Source organism: Phascolarctos cinereus, unplaced genomic scaffold (assembly GCF_003287225.1).
Source record: "Phascolarctos cinereus isolate Bilbo 61053 unplaced genomic scaffold, phaCin_HiC Scaffold_7;HRSCAF=346, whole genome shotgun sequence".
NCBI lineage: Eukaryota > Metazoa > Chordata > Mammalia > Diprotodontia > Phascolarctidae > Phascolarctos > Phascolarctos cinereus.
Window position 1 is genome coordinate 85747019 of NW_027556180.1, and position 19025 is coordinate 85766043.

Genomic DNA, 19025 nt, shown 5'->3' on the forward strand with positions numbered 1-19025 from the left:
TGAAATCATGGCTCCTTGAAGTATAGCAAAGGGGGCTGCTGGGGATGTGGATAAGAGGAGGGTCCCAGGATTTCATTCATTTTCTTTTTCTCTTAAAACAGTGCATTTAGTGTAGAGAAAAATATCTGGATCAACAAATAAGGAGTTATCAATTTGCTTGAGAAGCAGATACAACTAAACAGATGCTCTTGGCTTGCATCATGTAAGCCTGGTCATTATATTCATTCATATCCTTCTATCTATCGTTGTCGTTCATCTCTGAAGATGAGGTCACTGACAGTAATTATGATCTGTGTCCCCTCAAATGGTTGAAAAGACCAATGTCTATCTAATGGTTTTTCCCTCATTCTGTACTTGTGAACACTCTCCCTTTTGGTTCTACCCTAGTGGTTCATTGGAGGACCTCTCATTGTTTGGGTCACCGTAACCTGGAATATCTATTGACCTGAAGACTTTACTTTGGAATGGTTTCCCCACTCCCTGTTTCTCATGGTCTGATGCATTACTTCTGTTTTCCCCCAGCTGTCCATATTATGAGATCACAGCATGACAAGATCATCCATTTAGAGTGGGAAGGGACCTCAAAGTCAGTCTAGTCCAACCCCCCCCCCTCACTTTACAGATGAGAAAACTGAGGGCCACTGACCAAAGGCTGTTTGAAAATAGACTTCAGTACATCTTGAAAACATTTCTCTTTTCCTGCCTTGCTTGTATTTACCCCAATTCATCTTGCCATGCAACAGTTACTTGGCCATGGTTCATTCTTCAGACAGATTCAGCTTGCAAACTTGTGTCCCTTCCCTGTAGCTTGGAAGGCCTCATTGATAGCCTTGACATAAAACTTATGAATTCTAATAAATAGGAGAAATGCTTGTTAACACAAGCAGAAGGATTCTATCACCCAGGGTTCAAGAAATGTAAACATGTTTTAGACATGAGGCTGAAAAATCACTTAGGACTTTGACATCTCTTGGCTATGTGACCTCAGCAGTTCACTAAAGGTCTAAGTTGTCAGAGAGGAGAGACTCTTAACTGAAACCACATTCCTTAGAGATAAAGCAATGGACTGGTCAAACATCCTCTCTGAACAGCAGGGCAATCTCTAACACTGTTATCAAGGCCAAAGAAACTAACTACATTTGCCAATTCACTGGGGCAGGGCCTGTGGAGGCAGGGCCCATTCCTTTGTGAGGCATAGAGGTTGAGGTGCACACTCACAGATTAGGAACTGGATGACAAGAAGTTATGCCTAAAAATAGGAGAAGCATTGCCTTTCTGTGGTGAGCATTCCTATTACTCAAGAGATAAACTGTGAACCCACGCCATAACTGGCTGCCCACCATCTCATCTATGAAGGCAGACTCACAGGCCCTAGCATTAATTGGACCACAGGCTTTTAGCTCAGAGATAGCATTCTTGCTCGATAATCTGTCAGCTTCAGTGATGACCCTTGTTAGAATCTCATCCCAAACCTCCCTTTTCTTCTTTTTCCAGAGCATGGAATCCTTCATCAAACACTCAAAACTTGAAAAGCAGGATAGAAGAAGAGATTAGTAGTTCAGAAGACAGATCCTGAAATGTCCTGTAATCCAAATACTTCACCAAATGTACTTAACTCCCAAGCTTGGTTTCTATAAAGAAATCTTAACCAAATTTCATTCTGAATTTCCCCCTTCTTTTATGTTTTCTTTCTTCCCAGGATGGGAAGACTCCCCTTCCCCACCACCCCTAACCTCAATCAGTTTGTCAATATGTAGATGTAGCACCAAGGGGTCTACTTATCAGGTGAGGTAAGATATCTGACTCCTTCCCAGATCTTTGTCAGGGCCTGGGAAAGAATGCTCAGACAGGCAGGCTCCAATGTTAGATCGGTGGGTGGCAAGGAAGACAGAGCCACAGTCACAAGATTTCACAGAAACCTCTTAACAAGGGTTCAAGGCCAACCCATTCCCAATGCCCAAGATCCCCAGGCTTTACCCTGTGAGAAGCAGGAGCAGCCACTGAAAAGCAAACTGCACCAAGGTCAGGCTCTGGCAATTCCTGTCCTCACCTCTCTCTCACTCAAGTACTGGGTGATCAATAATAGAATCAAGGAAGAGGAAACTTAGCCTGTGATTTATAAAGCGCTCAATATAGCCTTGCCTTTCTGGTTGTTGTTGTTTTTTTTTTTTTAATGTTTGTTAAATTCAGATATCACTCAAGTCTTCTGTCCCCCCCCATTTCAATTCTGTTTTTTTTAAAGTGATTTTCCTCTTTTGGTTTCTTTTGTCATACATGAAAAGGGGAAAAATGCAAATGCAGATAATTTTAAAAAGTTTTTTTTTCCAGTGAAAAGTTAACCATAAAAGGAAGGACAACCCTCATCCCTCTGCATAGCCTCTTTGGGCTTTCCTCAAGAGGAAGACTTCTAAAAATACTTTATTTTATATGCTGTGACTCAAGAAACCAATGACCTATAGAGTGTTTGTCCTGTAACAATAAATCTCAAGTCTCTGCTTGTTTAGCCCAGGAGACCAAGACCCAAGATAGCCATTTTACATACTAGTCATTATCAAATTTTTGGGACAAGATTTAAGATCTTGCCTACACCAGGCATTTTCACTTGGAAACTTCTTTGATGGGGAGGGGAGGATGGGGCTCTATGTAAATAGTTCTTAGACCTGAAAAATGTCTCAGGGCCAGATTCAAGCCCTAGGGAATTCTATCAAAAGATCTCAAAGGAAGCGTCTAGAAGAGACCAGTCAGCCTGAATTTAAATATGGCAATGCCTAGTAAATCCGAGGGAGATACTTTTTTCTTCCAAATTGGAATAAAACATCTTTTTACTCAACTTCTGTTTTCTTAGACTATAGCAAGCCCAGTCTCAAGGGTTTGGCCATGTCTTGGGAACAAGAGCTTCTCTCAAAAGTTAATAAATTATTTTTTATAGTGACATTTGAATGTAAATGGCCCATTACCAGGCTTGAATTGGAAGAAGGCAAGCTTATTAATGGAGTTTTTAACTTGAGTTGGGGGAGTAACAGAACATAAAACACAGGAGAAACCTTCCAATCAAGCCAATGTGATTAGAGAAACAGAGACTAGTGGTGTTAGCCTGGGTAGAATTGTCAAGAGAGACTGAGAGTGGATCAGCACACATAGCCAGTTGGAATGATTTGGGGGCTCTAATAGTTCACTGCAAATGTAGGAGGCAATGTGAGCTTAGAGGATCCCAGACATCCTGGTCTATGCTCCTCGGACACAATCATCTCCCTGGATTTGGTGAACTGGACCCAATGAATTTTTCAGCTGGATTAGTTATGAGGCCCAAGAGCATAGATTCATTTTCAAATGAGGATTTGTAGAACACATAATTCATATAAAGCAAAACAAAAACTTCTAGAAGCATGGAGAATTGCAAAGAAAAAAAGTGGGAGAAAAAGGAAGAAGAAGAAAAGATGAGTACACCCTTGGGGAAGTTAATTGGAATGTATGAAGAGTAAATTTAGGAGGTAGTATCAGCTATTGTAGTCATAACAGAATGAAAAAAACCCAGTGTATTTCTATGTATTTGGGATTATATACCATGTGGCATGTATAAGGATGTGTTTGAGTATCTCTAATAACTTCCAGGGATATGTGGGGCTCAATGCTTTGAGATGATGATACAATCATAATATTGGCCACCAAGCAGACCTTCTATCTCCCCGTTCTACTTTCTAGCTGACATAATGTAACTCTGGGATTTCCCATGAGGGATAAGGAACGGATATCCTCTCCTACTCCATCAGCATGGTGAATTGCTTCCAGAGCATCTAGAATGTCCAGATGCATCTAGATCATCTAGAACAGGGACTCAGTGAAGGGAGCTTGAGCCTAGGCCTCTGGTTGCCTCTCTCCTTTGTATGTGCATGGATGTTTTTGTCTTATTATAGGTAATTGAATATTGATATTGAGAAAGATATATCTAGTTTTTGAGGCAGCCCCATGAGTTGAGGTCCTGAACCCCCAGTCAGTACAGTACTGGCTACACAATGGGAGGTGTCTATATCCACTACAATGCTTGTTGGTGAAGGCAACTATTAGCAAGCCAGGTGAGCCCAAACTCTGGCTTGACTTGCCAAGGCCATCATCGACTTGGAGGGAATTGTTTAGACTGTACAATGTTAAGGTGAAAATTGACTACTGAAAAGTCCTTCAAACTACTTCATGCTTAGATGCTAAAGTCTCAGTTCCTGGGAAAGCAGGTATAAGTTAAGCTACTGCTTCATGTTTTAAGCTTTTGTTGATACATGTCTATGAATCCTTGTATTAAGTAATTCTTCAGTGTAAAGGAAATAAACAGCTGTCCCAACCTGATTTACACTTGAATACACTTCTTTTCTGCCCTTTAGAGAGACCCTAGATGTGAAACAAACCAAGGTTTTAAGTAATTTTCCTCCAATCTCTGGGTTAAGGGTATTAAAAACCCCCAAAGAACATAGGAACGAGCCTAATCCCTCTAATTAATGGCCAACCCCCCCCCCAAGACTTAATCCAGTCTCTCTGTGCATATAGGTACAGTGTCTAGAGGAGTCTGTTAAAATGGAAGGTATGGTCATCTACTGAGAGAGGTAGCTGAGGAGAGCTCAAGTCTCAAGCATCATCTGCTTCTGCTTCTTCTCCTACTCACCTGATGCTGAATGGAGCTGGAAGAAGTCATGGAACCATGATGGCTGGATTTATTATAAACATATGTTACCAAATTTTAATTAGGCCTTTCTTTGTATCCTTAGCACAGTGCCTTGCACTTAATAAATGCTTGTTGACTGGCTGACTGATCCTCAATGAGAATATTTAGTAGGGAATGAACATTGGCTTTTATAATCAAAATTCAACAGTGGGTCACATCTATTTCACAACTGCCTGAAAGATGTAGAAAATATAAGATCCCATTTTGTTTATTGTTTGTTGATTATGGAAAAGTATTTGACTTAGGAGGATGAAACACTGCCCTATGGGCTCTTTTCCAACATGATGTCTTACAGCCATACTCAAAATCATTTAAAGTTCTTTAAAAGATACAACCATAAAGATAACCCTGTTCAATGAATCTCTTATCATAAACATTGGGCAAGGCATAAAATAGGGAGAGGTATGCTTGCCAGAGGTATTCACCACTGTGATGGAGGAAATCCAGGGTAGAATCCAAGTTGAGGAGGGAGTATCTTTGAATGGTGAAATCCTTCAGATGCTTGTATATGTAGATAATATTTTATTGGTTGTACCAAGTGGCTCCTAGAAGAGATCTGTAACCACTCACCACTCACCAAGACTTGACTTTCCATACAGGAAAAGTGGATGAAGAAGGTTTGTTGCTCAGATTACAACATGGATTTGGGTGGACTTCTAGAACTTATGGATCAATAATCAGACTTATGGACAGCTAATACACATGTGCAATGAATTGGGTCCATAATTGAACAAGAGAAGTAGAACCAGGGGGAACAATTTATACAATAACAAAAGTAGTCACACAACTTTGAAAGACTTAAGAACTCTGATCAAAACAATAATCAACCATGATTCTAGAGGACTGATGAAGAAGTACTTTATTACCCATTCTCCTTTCTTTCAGTGAGATGCACTGAGACATACGTTTTTTGACATGGCCAAGGAAGGAATTTGTTTTACTTGGCTATGTATGTTTGGTACAAATGTTTTCTTTTTCCTTTTTATTCCAATGAGGGTGGAGTGAAAGGGAAAAAAAAAACCACTTATTGAAAATTAAATTAAATATAAAAAGTCCTTAGAAATAAGCTAAATAGCTTATAGATAACACATATATATGTTTTCTGGGGGGAACCTTACCTTTCTTGACATGCTGATCACTTGAGCATGCTTCACCAAGATTGGTACTTGAATTTACAAATTGATATTCTGGAAAGAAAAAAGGGGCATATTAAATGGTAATCTTGATATGTATTGTGAAAATTGTCATGCATACACAAAAGGGGGGAATGACTGAACAAATTACTAGCTTGTTAGTTATTAATAATAAACATTAATATATGAGTAGAATGGAACACTATGGCACTATTTAGAAATGATTGAAGAAATGGTTCAGACAAAGCTAGGCATACTTGTATGACGTGTCTCAGAAGGAAGTGAGCAAAACCAAGGAACACCAACAGCATTATAAAACGAGCGTCTTTGAAAGATTTAAGAACTCTGATTGATGAGATAACCAACTATGATTCCTGAGGAATGATGGTGAAGAATGCTACATTTCCTGACAGAGAGGTGGTAGATTAAATATGTAGAATGAGTTGTAGATTTTTGGATATGGCCAATATGGGAATTTATTATGACAGGGATTTTGTTTTTCTTTTTTCTTTTTTCCATTGTAGCAGGGAGGTGCGAGGGAGAAAAAGGAAATGCTTGTTAATTGAAAAAAAAAATAATAAAAAAAATTTTAGATTTTTTTCACAGCAATGTAAGAATCTAAGACAGCTCCAAAAGACTCAGGATGGAAATTGCTATCCACATCCATGCAGATGGAAGCATACTATTTGCTCTCCTTTTCCTTTGTTGTTTGTTTTATTGCTTCATTGTCGTGGTTCCTCCCATTAGTTCTAATTGTTCTTTACATCACGACTAATGGGAAAATATGCTTAATATGAATGTATTAGTAGAGTCTATATCAGATTGCACGCAGTCTTGGGAGGAAAAGAGGAGTGGGAGGGGAAGAAAATTTAAAACTCAAAATCTTATGGAAGTAAATGTTGAAAACTAAAGATAAATAAATCAATTATCAAAAAAAACTTTTTAAGGGAGGATAGTAATCATGGACAGAAATACTGATTTTTCAGTCCAGAGAAGAATTAGATCATTTGGAAAACTTGTAGATGCTATCATGGAGAATAACCTTTTCTAGGTCACTGTTTAACGATCCCCCAGAAAGAGACAACTAAAGTATTAGGAATGTGAAAACCTGGAGCTAAAAGCTTATATGAGGAGAAGCACACTAAACAGTTAATTCCAGACATAAAATCTGAGTAGATAACACAAATTTGAACAGCAGATGTTGCATGAGGCAGCAGCACTAGCAGCAGTGGCCTCATTGTGGATGATAGACAGGCATGTGGTGTCCACAGTCTCTAGTTGCAGTCCAGATACTAAAGGTGGAAAAGTAGAATCATGGGGGCGTTGGAAAATCACACTGGCTGTCCAGTTCTAGCCAAAAAGACAGCCAGGTTCTTTCCAAGCTTCTCTCCCCCTACCCTATCCCTTTCTATCGTAGATATCTTGTGTGCGAGTTATTCTCATTCCTTGTTGTTCTATGGTTCCAGTCTTGTCCGACTCTCCATCACCCTATTTAGGGTTTTCTTGACAAAGGTACTGGAGTGATTTGCCATTTCTTTCTCCAGGAAACTGAGGCAAACAGGGTTAAGGGACTTGCCCAGGGTCACACAGATAGTAAGTGTCTGAAGCTGGATTTGAATTCAGGAAGACGAATCTTCCTGACTTGAGTCCCAGTACTCTACCTACTATGGTGCTACTTATCTCTCCATTCTCCTTCCTACAGCTATCATGTTCATTTCTTCTTAGGTAAGTCATTTACCGCAAGTTCTTTGTTTCTTCTGTGTAAAATGAAGGGATCTCTAAGGTTTTCCCCCTTTAAGGATTTCAATTCAAAGTATTAATTCAATTCAATAAATATTTATTATCCTTAAATCATTAAAATTTTTATTAATCATTGAAAGGTAGCATGATGGAGTGGTTAGAATACTTCATCAGGAGGACCTGGGTTCAAAGCCTGCCCTGACACGAACTGTATCCCTCTGGACAGGTCACTTAACCCTTTGTGCCTCCAACACAGTCTCTCTAAAGGCAATGAGTTATAGAACAATTACTGATCCAGGAACAGTTTAAGAAAGGGAAGAATCCCACAGGCCTATTGGCATTACAACAAATTGCAGATTTCATGACCACAAATGTACCTAATGTTTATCCAGCAGCACCACAGGGAGGGATGGCTGCATTGAACATGAGTCTTGGCATGGTGACACCAGTGAATGATCTTAGGGGATCAGATTCAATTGCATATGATAAAGGAGAGAAATTATTACGATATTTCCTTAATGGGCATTGCTTATGCCCACGAAATCATAAGTCAGTATTAAAAAATAAATAAGCATTTGAAGCACTGAGGGTGCAAGGCTAAAAAAAAGAAGATTTCTGGCCTGAAGGAGCTTACATTCTAGTAATGGTAGAAGTAGTTGTGGGGTGAGGTAGGATGGGTAGGGCAGGGGTGGAGGATGGAAGAGGAATAAGACTTATATTCACATAAGTATGAAACAAGGATATATGAAAGATTCTAAGTTCCCTTCCATCACCAAATCCTATGATATATTTTCAATTCTGACTCTTTCAGGCAAATTTGTTTACAAATACTCATTCCTTTGTCGTTCTAGTATTGATGATCAATACACTAGTGAAAAGGCCAGAAAAAAAAGTTAGTGTTTGATTGATTTGTTAACTGTGGTGGGGCTTGAAAAAGAGTATCACTTAATGATCTTAAGTACCAGCAGGCTCACAAGTATATACATGCATCCAGATAACTTAGGATAAACAGGGTTAACTTGGGATTCTGGGAACTAGCATTGTAGAGAGAAAAAGCCATAATTAGTGTTAATTGTTGACCCTACAGTTCAAGAATAGATGCTCTTGAGGATGGAAAATGAGAACAGACATTAATTATTGAGCATGGACCTTGGAGACCGACATTCTGGATTAAAAGGGGAGAGATAAATTGCATAATGAATGTTAATTTTCCCTCAAAGAATTGAGTGATCCTGGTTGAAAGGGAAAACGAGGCTAAAACAATCATGAAAGAGAAAGCTCAGTATGTGTTGAGGGTAGAGGCTGTTGGAGGGTTACACAAACAATTCACGGCTTCTAGTCATGCCCTTTGCCTCCCATCTCCCAAGAAATCCACTATCGGGTTTTCTTTTCAAACTTATTTACCACAGTTGTCTGTATGAAAGTTCAACCACTTTCTTTGGAACCCCCAAGACTGAGAACACATTGTATTAATGGCAATTGGAGGAGAATGTGACACTCGTGAGTGTGTGTTTTGTTTTTTTGCTGGTACTTGGGAGGATTTGGCTCGCAGAGACCAGCTGTGCATGCCACGTAAAGAATGAATCTGTGGTCCCTGTGCAAGTTGCTGAGCAAAGTCTGTCTCTTTGACGTCTCTAATTGCTATCTTGTCCCAATTAGAAGTGGCTGGATACTTCGGGGAAAAAATATCAGATGAATCCTCTCAACTGGGAGGGAAAAGGGAGATAGAAAAGTCCTCTGAATAGAGGATTTCTGGCTCAGGAAGCGTGGCGAAGTTGGTCAGCTTCCAAAAAAAGGACTAAAATGTCTAGACACTCTGCAAACAGGTTGCTATTAGTGCCAAAGCTATGGGTCCTCTCTGAGTGCCACTGAACCCCTGCCTCCAAAGGGTGAAGTGCAACTATGCTTTCTCCCATGTATCGCCTGGAATATCAATTAGTAAGGATAATGCTTTCCATTTCTTCAATGCTTTAGACTTTTATAAGGCACTTTCACAGCTGTTACCTTGTGGGGGCCTCCCAATAAGCCTGGGAGGTAGGAAGTTTCATTTGACAGTCAGAGACAGGATGAAGCTAGAAAGACCTGGGTTCAAATTTTGCCTCTGATGCATACTTGCTGTGTGACTGTAGGCAGGTAACTTAACGTCTCAATGCTACAAGCAACTCTTCGTGGGAGTCATGGTTTAGGAAGGACATTGATAAACTGGAGAGTATACCAAGCAGGATAACCAGGGTGGTGAAGGGTCTCAAATTCATGCCTTGTGAGAATTGGGGGTGTTTATCCTGGAGAAGAGAAGACTTAGGGGGATCATGATAGATGTATTCATAAAATTATAGATTTAAAGTTAGGAGGGGGTTTAAAGGCCTTCTAGCCCAATCCTCTCATTTTATAGAAGAAACTCAGGCCCAGGGAAGTTTATTGAATTGATCAAGATCATACAGGTAGCAAGAAGCAGAACTGGGATTTGGCTCCAAATTCATCACACTTTCTACTGCATATTGCTGCTCCTAATGTGTGTTCAGATATGGGAAGAAGCATTAGGCTTGTTCGGTTCATCCTTAAAGGACAGAATCGGGAGCAATGGGTAAATGTTGAAAAAGAGGCAAATATAAGTTTGATTAAGTAGAAGCATCTAACAATTAGAGCCTTCTAAAAGGGGAATGGTCTGCCTAATGAGGCAGCGGGCCCAACATGGGGGTCTTCAAGCAGAGGCTGGATAATCATTTGTCAGCTATATTATGGTGGTGATTCCTTTTGTGAGTAAAGGTTACACTGGATGGCTATCCAAAATTCTATGAAGTTACAAATGAGTTACTGATCTGTTTAATAGAGGGAGTCCTCTATGCTGGTGAAATCATGGGAACAACACATGTGTTTTGAGGGATTTCTTAGACCCTGTGCTGATTGCATCTCTCCTTCTCCCCCCCAGAATACTATGGGACCTCCTCAATGAGTTCCATGACCACCCCAAAGGAGAATAGCCTAACAATTCACAAAGTAAAAACTAACGGCTGAAGAATGTATGTCATTCAGACTATGAATGCAGTTGTATAGGCAGCCTACTGAGTGAGTCCCTCAGTACATATATCTTGGACAAATACTGCAGATGGACAACGAACTGGGGCCGGAAGTGAATAATGAAATGGAGCAAGCTGGATTGCATTTGGGAAATTGTGCAGTGCTTTTAACAATTCCAAGCTGCTCCCTGAGACAAATATATATCCTTAATGCCAATATTCTGCCAGTAATGCTAAATGGCTACAAATCATGGGAAACCGTGAAACTGAAAAATCAAATTTGTGAGTCACTAAAAGGATAATGAAGAGGTGCCGAATAGACCTAACTAGGCTATGGTGCATTATTAATTTTAACTTATATGCAATGAATGGTGTAAAAGATATGATTGAGGAAATTTATGATTGGATATAAAGTAAAGGATAACAGATGGACAATCCAAGTCTTTCACTGGCACTCAATAAATATAAATTTAAAAGGTCTGAAAGAATCCCTCCAACATATTGGGTAGAGCCTCTATAAAGGAATTATGGGAGGGCATATTTAAAAATTACAGATGATGAGAAGGTTTGGATAAGTTGCAATCTGTGCCATTAAAAGGAATACCTACAACATGGAGGACATGGATCTATTGAAGTATGTCTCTTAGGTACAAGGTATAGTAACAGGTGATGTTAAGTACAAAGATGTATAAAACATAGTCTCTGCCCTCAATAAGTTTGCATTCTAATTGGGGAGATAAAATGTACTTTGCTGTTTCAATCCTTTCATGATTCTATGATCTTGAGGACGTGGGGCTCTCTCCAATGGTTTAGATCATGACCCATTTAACTCTTCTCATTCTGTGCAACTTTTGTCCATGTCCTTCCATAAATCCTTCACAATGGGACCACCCAATGTGCTGGGGGCCTTCCTCTAGGTCTCTTAACATTGCAAGGATACTAATACAGCACAAAGGCTATTCATCTCTTACCCTTGCTCTCACTACATGACTGGCCACCTCCTTTTCTGGTCATATGGCTCTTTGAGGATATCTTTTACCCTACTTCCTGTGTGCAATTTGTCAATGATAATATACTGCAGCCCACCATGTGTCTCTCCATTGCCCTTTGGATGACCCACATTTTGATTTTTCAGAGATTGTAGTATTCCATGATTCACAGTCATAGAGTCAAGAGTCATCTCAATAGGTTTTTGTTTTGGGGGAGGCTTGGAATCATTGAAAACACTGCACACAATTTCTCTCTCTTTTGTATTGTCTTTTAAAAAACAAAATTTTATTGACATATTTTGCTTTTATATCACCTATATTTCCCACTATTTCCATCCCCTCGCTTTCTATCAAAGATCCATGCTGTATAATGAAGAATAAAAAAGAAGGAAAAAACCAATTCAACAAAACTAAACAAAACATTGAAACATTACAGGCAGAACACTACACAGTTTCCCAAAGGCACTTCTTTCTGTCCTCTTCCTCTGGTTCATCTCAAGGCCCAGTTTAGTGTCCGTCTACAATGTTTTTTCAAAACGCATATACTCATGAACCAGTTCAGTGGTTTGTTCATACAGCTGCCTGTCAGAGTCTGGATAATAAGCATTCTTTATACACTTTCATAGAAACTACAAACTCATGCAATGAGAGGGGAAATGTTATTGTGGGCTGGAGTGAGCTTCTTAGCAGAGATAGAACTTAAGGTGGGCTTGGAATAACCAAAGATTGGGAGAAATGGAACTAAGAGAGAAAGAAACCCAAAGACAATGAAGTATTTGTGTAAATACACACACACACACACACACTCATATATGAGGTAGAACTTAAGCAAATATTTTACTAATTTTTTTGTTCTCTTAATTTTTAAAAAAATTGATCTCAGGCAGACTCTGATCTCTCAATGTTTGTCTTTTTTTTTTTTTTTAATCCAGATGCCATGGAAATAGCTTTAGATTCTCAGCCAAGTTGCTGGAGTAGAGTACTGTCTTTGCTACATTTACCTTCTAGATACTCTTGGAGATATGCTTCAAAGTGAAGTATCTCTCTCTGAACTGAGGACTCTGGGGGATCCCTCCAATAGGAGTCATGGTGACCACATTAAGTTTCATGAAGGTGAAAGAAAAGATCCTCTACTTTGCTCTCTTGTTATCACAATGCTTCCAAGACTTCTCAAATATTTGAGGATTCATTACACATCTGATAGGTCCAGGCCATTCCCATTTACAGATTTAAGCCTAATGCACAGCTCTCATAAGCTCTATTAAGGTGTTCTTGTCATTCAAAATAAGACAGTAAGGAAAAAAAAAAACCCACAACGAACCAACCAGGTTGTAAATGAATGGTTTGTTCTTGGCCGATAAAGGCATTTCTCACCCCCCCCAAGAGGAAAACAAATAAACAAAACAAAACAAAACAAAATAAGACACATAAAAAGGTTTTGTTATCATGGGGAATTCAAGTTGTTTATGATTTGAACAATTTGTCCTAGGGAGTTATCTGAGACGTGAAGAGAAAGCATGTGTAGCTCAGAGTCACCCAGTTAATAAGTGTCAGAAGTGGGATTTGAACCAGGTCTTCCTGACTATTAAGCCCCACTATGTCATGCTGGGTTTTTTTTCCCCCCTAAAATGTCTTTCCTGAATTGTCCTCTGTTGGTGATATCTGCTGACATTCCTTGTGAGTCTGTGGCCAGAAACAACTGGGAGCAGGGAGCCATGTCAAAGTGCTCTCAGGAATTCCCCCCTTTGCCTTCCCTATCAGGGCTCCCTCCAAGATTGGAAAGATATACCCATATAATGAGGATTGATGGATAGAGTGCTGGACTTGGAGTCAGAAAGATCTGAGCTTATATCCTATCTCAAATACTAGCTTTGCTACCCTGGGCAAATCACTTGATTTCTCTCAGCTTTAGTTTCTTTATCTATAAAATGGCAATAATAATAATAACACTTCACAAGGTTGTTATGAGCATCAAAATGAGATAATAAATGTAAAGCACATTTGAAACTATAAAGCACAATGTAAATTTTTAATATTTAAGTTTGGAGAAGTGTTTTGAGGAGGTCCTTCTTAGAAAGAATGACACACTTCAGTTGGGTGATATTGGTACAGAGAAACAACTTCATATAAAATCCCTAAGTGTGGGCGTTAGGAAGAATAGCTGTTCAGAAGATAGCTCCTGAGGAAAAGCTATATTTTACCAACAATCCCACTAATGAAAGAGGACCTTCTATCCCAGAGAACCCAGGAAGTATAGTAAGGGAGGTGAGATGGATGGGTGGCTAAACAGACTCCCAACCAAAACACTATTTTAAGTGGCAAAAAGGAGGAAAAAAAGGAAAAAGCTAATCAACTGAGCATATTCTTGCTCTAATGGTCAAAGAAAACCTAGGGTCAGCTGGAACATTCTTGGATCATTCATTCGATTCCTCTAATTCTGTGCCCCTAGAAAATGACACATTAAAAAAACTTAGTATATGAATCTATCAGGAAGAAAGAAGCTTTTTTTTTTGGCTAGGCAATGGAGTTAAGTGACTTGCCCAGGGTCACACAGCTAGTAAGTGTTATGTGTGTGAGGCTGGATTTGAACTCAGGTCCTCCTGAATCCAGGGCCAGTGCTCTATCCACTACACCACCTAGCTGCCCCCAGAGAAGCATTTTTGAAGAGACAAGTCAGAAACTTAGCTTAGGAACAAATTAACAATGGAAACTGTAAAGAAAAATAGGAATATAGTTCACATGAAATCAAAACTCCAGCCTAAATTGTTAATATGGAGAACAAAAACTCTTAGCAGGGAGTTGGAACCCAAGATAAACGAAGAGATGGCTGTCCTCAATGAATTCATGTCAACAGTATCAGATAAACTACACCTCAGGGCACTGAAAGAAAGTAAGGATATAATCATTGAGTCACTTAGAGAATGCTTTAAAAAATCATGGATAACAGCAAAGACATTAATGGAAAATGAGCGGATTGGACTCAAAGGCGGCTAAATTTCCTTCTATATCTAAATCTATCATCTTATGATTAATATCAACCCTCAGAGAAATTTGTAATGGAGTATATACTAGAGAGTTTTCTTGTTCCATTCTGTTCAACATTTTTATCAATGACTTGCATAGAATCATAAATAATATATTTTCTAAGGCCGCTAGGTGGCGCCATAGTGCATAGAGCGCTGGGCTCCGAGTCGGGAAGACTCATCTTCCTGAGTTCAAATCTGACCTGATACTTACTAGCTGTGTAATCCTGGGCAAGTCACTGGACCCTGCTTACCTCAGTTTCCTCATCTGTAAAATGATCTGGAGGAGGAAACGGCAAACCACTCCAGGACCTTTGCCAAGAAAACCCCGAATGGGGTCACAAAAAAGTCGGATGTGATGAAAACTGAACAACAAAAATACTTTTCTAATTTGTAAATACTATGAAACTAGAAGGGATAGCAAATACATTAGATAATAGAATCTGGATACAAATGTTCTTGCAGGTTAGAATGACAGGCCAAATTGAATAAAATTAAATTTAATTGAGATATGTGAAATATTCCTTACTTGGTTTAAAAAAAAATCACCAGTACAAGTACATTATGGGGCAACGAAAACAAACAATAGATAGTTCATGTGGAAAAGACCTGAGGGTTTTAGTGAACTGCAAGTTCAATATAGATCAAATAAACAGAATCATGTAGAATTGCAGAGCCGGAAGAAACTTCAATGGCTATCTAGAGCAACCTGTATCATAGGCAGCAAGTGGCATAGAGGGTTGGGCCTGGAGTCAGAAAGAACTGAGTTCAAATCAGGACTTAGACATTTACTAGTGTGACTCCGGGTAAGTCATTTCACTTCTGTTTACCTCAGTTTCCTCAACTGTAAAATGGGGATGATAATAACACCTACCTCCCAGGGTTGCTGTGAGGATAAAATAAAATGTTGGTGAAGTACTTAGCTTAATGCCAGCTCTCTTCCCTTCCCCTTGAAACAAGAACAACAACATCACATTACAACATACCTACCAAGTAGTCATTAAGCCTTTGACTGAAGACCACCAGAGAAGGGGAACCTACCAATTCCTGAGGCAACTCATTCCACTTTTGGATAGGTGTACTTGTTAGGAAGTTTTTCCTGACCTCAAACCCAAGTTTGCCCATCACTGTCATGAGGCAAGATCTTTTCTGTATTTTTAATTATTTTGTCAACTGTGTTCTTTTCCCCCTGCACCATGATTCACAATCGACAAGTCATTGTATTTTGTGAATCATTGTAGGATTCCTCTTTGAGTGCTCCATGCCGCCATTTGTAGTGTGGCTTAAACTTGTTCAGTAGCTCAAACTTTGCCCTTTCTCCTTTGACCATCACCAGAAAGGATGATTTTGGCTAGAATGACTTTGCTTTTAATATCCTAAATTACTGTGCTACTTACTACTGATACAGCATTTACTTTCCAGCTTTTATACCAATTGGGTAATGCTGATGGTGGTCAACTCCTGTCTAATTAGAATGTCCACTGAAACCAGTATTAAAAACTGTAGAATAAAGTAGCATTTGTAGTCATTTCTTGGTATAATCCAGGCAGAATAAGATTCAGCAGCTGTTGTCAAGTTGCACACATTCATAGAAGGACTGGAAAGAATATACAAGCGGACTTTTAAATGAAATGTCATTCAAAGGAAACAACCACTAACTATGAACCCCTGGAACCCCATGGACCAAAAGTGGCTATTTCAATAGCAGGAAAGTACTTTTCACCCAAATGTGATGCACCATGATAGAAAATAATAGGATGTTTGAGCTGGAAGGAACTTTATTCATTCACTCACTTATTAGAAGGAACTTTAAAAATTATCTAGTTGAGAAAATAAGACCGAGAGAGATTTGCTTTGCTGTAGTTCACCCAGCTAGACAAAAAGTTTGATCTAGCATCCTACTCTCTTGACTCTCATCACTTGAAAAGCCATGACATCAACCTCCTAGATCACTGCATTCTTTATCTCTATCATCAACATTCCTGGTGGCCATATTGATGCAAATCCATCACAATATTTATTATCTGACACTCTACTGTCTGCCTTCATATTTTTTGCATACTGCTTTGCAAAACTGCTCTAACCCCAAAATAAGCTATCCCCTTTCCCAATAAGCTAACATGCCAGAAGGGTTTTTAGAAATTGCTTTACATATCTGTCAGGAGCCAGATGATTCACACTGGTGAACCGACGCACATAACATGAATACTTGACCCGCTTACCAATTAGCCACCTCTGATTCTAGAGGTTGGCTAGAAAGAAAAGAAGGGCAGTGTTTAGTTTGGGCAAATACCAAAGGGGCGTTATCATTCTCATCAAGGAATCAACCATGTACATTAGACTTCCTCCCCCTCCTCCTCCGAGTGAGGCCCAGGCCTGGAACTTCTCTCCCAAGATTCTCCAGCGTGAGTAAACTTGTTATGCAAACATTAGCTTATTGCACTGAGCTACAGAAGCAGCACTGTGTCAGTGAGAGGGGGAAAACTGCTGACTTTAGTCTGATTTTAATGATGTCTCTCTATCACTGGGAAGTTTTAGGAGCTACAGGCAAAATTTTTCCCTTTGAAAAAGAGACTGACCTGGAGTGTGTCATCTTACCTTGACCTGATGCAAAGTCAAGCTGAAGAGGGAGGTCTATGCTTTGGACAGAACCCAAGAGAGGCTGGCAAACAATATCTCCAGCAGGCCCCATCAAGATGTTTCCAAGTGCTGGGTCCTGAGAACTCCCTTGAAAAGAAACACAAGGCATTAATTAGCCCAGGGGCTCTAACTAAAACCTCTTTTTGTGTTGTGGGCCCCTTTGGTAGTCTGGTGAAGCCTAAGGACCCCTTCTCAGAATAATACTTTTAAGTGTAGTGGGAACAAATTATATTGAAATACAGTCATCAAAATATATATATTTTAAAAGAACAACCAAGTTCACAAGCCTCAGGTAAAGAGTCCCTGAATTAGCAGGACTAGCATACCAGAGGGAGTGAAAAGTCAAGAGATCATCCCATTCACAAAAACAAAACAAAACAAAACACAAAAACACACCAAAAAAAACATGTTTTGTAGCCCTGCAGGCAGTTACACATACACACAGTTGTATGTTTTTGGGTGCTGACAAGAGCCTACTGTGGATCAAGGTGATGACTTCAAGCCATGGGTTTTGGGGGAAATGCTGCCTAATGACTCAGGGAGATAGAGGGTGGAAGGAGGAGAGGGAAGTAACTTTACCAGCTAGTGCTTTAAAAGAAGATTTTGGAGGCAGTTCTATAAAAATTCCCTGTCACTGAAGCAAATGTTGGCAAAACTGGGACTGGCTGCCTAGCAACAGTGCCCCCTCTTTCCTTTCCTACAAACAGGCTCCTCGGGCTGCACACTGCCCTTTTATCACATCTCCTCTTATTTTCTTTTCTCTACCACACTGCCCTTGACTTTCATTTTAACCAAGATTTTACCTGTATAAATATGTTGAAGGGTAAGTGGGACAGGCACATGGTGTGATTAGCTCAAGGGCCCAGAACTTAACAATAATTGACACACAATAGTACTATAATGTTTACAAATGACTTTACATCGATCTTCAACACAATTCTGCCAAATGAGTACCAGGGGTATTGTTGTGGAAAATGAGGTTCAGGGAGGCTGAGTGAATTCCTTATGGTCATCTAGATAGGAAATGTTAGAGGCGGGATTTCAGCCCATGTTTTTCCTGATCCCAGCTCTAGCATTTTTTGTACTATTCCATGTTGCTTCTTTATAGAATGGCCTTAGTGCTGGCATATGTATCCTCAGGGGCCCCCAAAATTTGTTCCACCACCACCATTACCTCACCATCATCATCGTCATCATTGTCAAGAATAGTCATTTTGTTACACTATGGGCCAGATGACGTTCTCTAAAGTCCCTTTGGGTCAAGCCAATTCTATGATGTGACCACTGATAGAGAAATTAGGAAGGTTCTACCTGATTTGAGGGGAATTAGGAAGGTTCCAATGGCTTCTAAGGGACAGTAACTTTCTTTTGAAGAAACTTGGCTTTGACCTCAGCTTTTCACTATAAAAGGTAAGATGAAGACATCCATTCTTCCATGCAAGCAGAAAGTCAATAAATGGCCAATAAACAAAGCTAAGTAGCATTACCTGGCATCATTGATAAATAGTGTTTTGGGGCCATACTTTTTCTGTAAGAGTGGCTCCCAAATTCTGCAATTCTTAGATCTGCCCTGAGCTAAAATGTGGCTGGGAGAAATTTCTGGCTTCTTTCTGGACCACTCTAACATTCGCTCTGTTTATTGGGCTCACTTTCACCTGGAAGGCATAGGATAACTCTGGGTGGTGTGTGCTGGGTAAACAGGGTACCTAATGCCTTCTCCATTAGCACAACGAGGCTATGTCATCACCTTGCCCTTGCCAGGGATGAGGAAA

At 39.7% G+C, this 19025-nt stretch overlaps 1 protein-coding gene across 1 annotated transcript in view; it reads right to left on the reverse strand.

Moving 5' to 3' along the window:
- Positions 1-19025, reverse strand: part of KIAA2012 (KIAA2012 ortholog) — a 162921-nt gene that overhangs the window by 92242 nt on the left and 51654 nt on the right. The window contains 2 exon segments of the mRNA XM_078147661.1: positions 5830-5898; positions 17212-17340. Coding sequence (XP_078003787.1) covers positions 5830-5898; positions 17212-17340 — 198 coding nt within the window.